Raw genomic sequence first — 2,698 nt, forward strand, 5'->3', positions numbered from 1 at the left:
GGTCTTGAGTCTATTCCATTCTGCTTTGCATCTCCAATGTACCTTGCTTTTCCGGAAGGCTTGAATTGCGACTTTTCGAAGTCCGATTCTACCACAATTCGATCCCACCCCAACTCGATAGCCTTCTTAACACCTTCAACAATTGCAACTGTTTCAGCCACATAGTTGGTTGTAATCCCGTGACCTCCTATGAGTGTTCCTATCATCACGCGCTTTGTGTGAATTTCCGAGAGTCACTCCCGGCCCGGCCCCCTGGATTTCCCCTAGCACAACCATCTCGTGTTCACCTTTAGAAAACCTTGGGAGGAAGAGACCAATAACATTCCATAATCCTAGGTGCTCTTCTGAGTTTATTTTGTAGGCCCAGAGTGTGCAAAGTGGCAAGTTCTTGAGATGTGTTATCCATAGTTCCAGCTGATTGCATGTAGGCTTCTAGAATTGCTTTTCTGATCTGTGCTCTTACATAGCTGTCCTTGACCTGCACTTCATCGTATAGTCTTTTGTTTCTTGATTTCCAAATGTGTACTAGGCACGTGATGGCTGCTGCAGACCATATATCTCTTGTTAGCGGGCTTCTCTTCTTGCAAGCATTGAGAACATCATTCCTTGAGTGAATAGTTCCCTGAATATAGAAGCTCTGTTTGAGATACTCCCAATGTTTCTGTGCAAAACTACAATCAAAGAGTATATGTTCTTGAGTCTCTTCATATTGCTTGCACATGCAACAAATGGACGCCAAGCTGAATTTCCTTGCCTTTAGCTTATCATCAGTGTGCATCACTCCTCGAAGAACTTTCCATCCAATTCCTTGAACACTAGGGTGAAGCACGGACTTCCATAAGAATGAATACCAGTTCACTTTTGTTTCTTTCTTCCGGGTAGCTTCATATGCAGTAGAGACTGAAAATAGCCCATCTGTGGCTGGCATCCAGATTCGGTTATCCTCTTGTGTAGAATCAGGTTGTTGTAGTAAGTTCAAGTTCACTCCCACCCTGTTCAGAATTTCTGTGAACTCTGCGGTGAATTCCCAGTGATCATTTCTGATACATTCACTCAACTTGGAGCTGCATTGCCTCCAGAAACCGTTGTGCATAGGGATTAAATCACAGAGAGCATCTAAACCTAGCCTGTCCAATTGTCTTTCCAGATGCTGATGTTTTTGCCTGTGCCAATGGTCCAACTAGTATGCGTCTTGGCTTCCTCGAGTGCCCACTTCATGCCAGACCAAATGGATGATTTCTTGTACTTTGTCCATTCACCATTTCGTCCCCTGTATTTCCCTCTCATAAAGCATGCCCAGTCACTGTTGTCATTTACCATACACCAAGCCATTTTTAGTAGCATCGAGAGATTTATATCTTTGAGTCTCCTTACTCCTAATCCACCTTCTTCTTTCGGCTTGCATGTCTTTTCCCAATTTAGTGTCATAAACTTCTGTTCTGAGGGGTTGCCACTCCAAATAAAATTTCTGATGATCTTTTCACACTCCTTGATTGTAGCAGTTGGCCATTTATAGATTGCCATATTATGAATAGGGATGCTATTCAACACATGCTTTGCCAACACCACTCTACCTTGAAAAGATAACAATTTGCCGGCCCAGCTTGATGCTTTCAATCTAACCTTATCTACCAATGGAGCCAAAGCTTGTTTAGTAATTCTGCCAGTAATGAGTGGTACACCGAGATATTTTTCTGGTAATGCTCCTTCTTGAATCCCAAGTAACTCGACAGTGGCATTTCTTCTTGTGGGAGTCATGGGGCTCAAGAATATCTTGCATTTTTCCTTGCTTATGTACTGCCCAGCTGAATTCTGATATCTCTCAATAAGAAGAAGTAAGTGTTTAAGACATCTTTTGTTCGCATTGCAAAATATAAAAATATCATCCGCAAACATGAGGTGAGAGGGGCTTGTGTACTTCGCATTTATGATCATCTTCTGGATTCTCCTCTGAGTTACAAGCCATTCCATTCCTTTACTGAGGCAGTCCTCAGAAAAAGCGAAGAGAAGAGGTGAAAGTGGGTCTCCCTGCCGGAGCCCCCTACTAGCTGTAAAGAAACCTTTTGGCCCTCCGTTGATCATCACTGAGACATTGTTGTTTGAAATTGCTCCTTTTACCCAAGAGATCCATGTGTGAGAGAATCCAAATCTTGATAAAACTGTCCAAAGAAATTTCCAATCAAGAGTGTCAAAAGCCTGGGAAATATCCAATTTGAGAGCTATGTTCCCTCCATGTCTTTGGACTTTCAACTCATTAATCATTTCTGACGCCAATCCAATTGCTTCATGAGAGTATCTGTTCAAGATGAAACCATATTGTTCCTTTGAAACTATCCGTGTGGCAACTGGAGCCAGTCTTGAAACTAGGATCTTGGTGATAACTTTATAGGAGAAATTGGAGAGGCAAATAGGGTAGGGAATTTATTCAACCGGTTTGTATTCCTTTCTTTTGGTATCAAAACTATAAAGTTTGAGTTGAAGCTTGAGGGTAGTCTACTCTTTATGAAGAAGTATCTCACAGCTCTGACTACATCTCTTCCAATAATGTTCCAGTAGACTTGATAGAAATGGCCATTGAAACCATCGGGTCCTGGTGAACTATCTGGGCATAGGTTAAAAACTGCTTTTCTAATTTCTTCATGGTTCGGCATCTTTGACATATCCTCATTCTCTTGCTCAGTTACAATCTGTGGGATGA

The 2,698-nt window shown here is 42.0% G+C and overlaps 1 protein-coding gene across 1 annotated transcript; it reads right to left on the reverse strand.

Moving 5' to 3' along the window:
- Positions 1-289: 289 nt before the first annotated feature.
- Positions 290-1,093, reverse strand: LOC147513148 (uncharacterized). The gene has a single exon (XM_086598867.1). It carries the CDS (start codon positions 1,091-1,093, stop codon positions 290-292), a length of 804 nt encoding a protein of 267 aa, XP_086454993.1.
- Between the last annotated feature and the right edge of the window lie 1,605 nt (positions 1,094-2,698).

Source organism: Coptis chinensis, chromosome 3, assembly GCF_015680905.1.
Source record: "Coptis chinensis isolate HL-2020 chromosome 3, ASM1568090v1, whole genome shotgun sequence".
Lineage (NCBI taxonomy): Eukaryota > Viridiplantae > Streptophyta > Magnoliopsida > Ranunculales > Ranunculaceae > Coptis > Coptis chinensis.

What these genes read in the sequence shown, in the direction of transcription:
- LOC147513148 (XM_086598867.1), bottom strand. Translation starts at nt 1,093, where the DNA reads ATGCACAACGGTTTCTGGAGGCAATGCAGCTCCAAGTTGAGTGAATGT.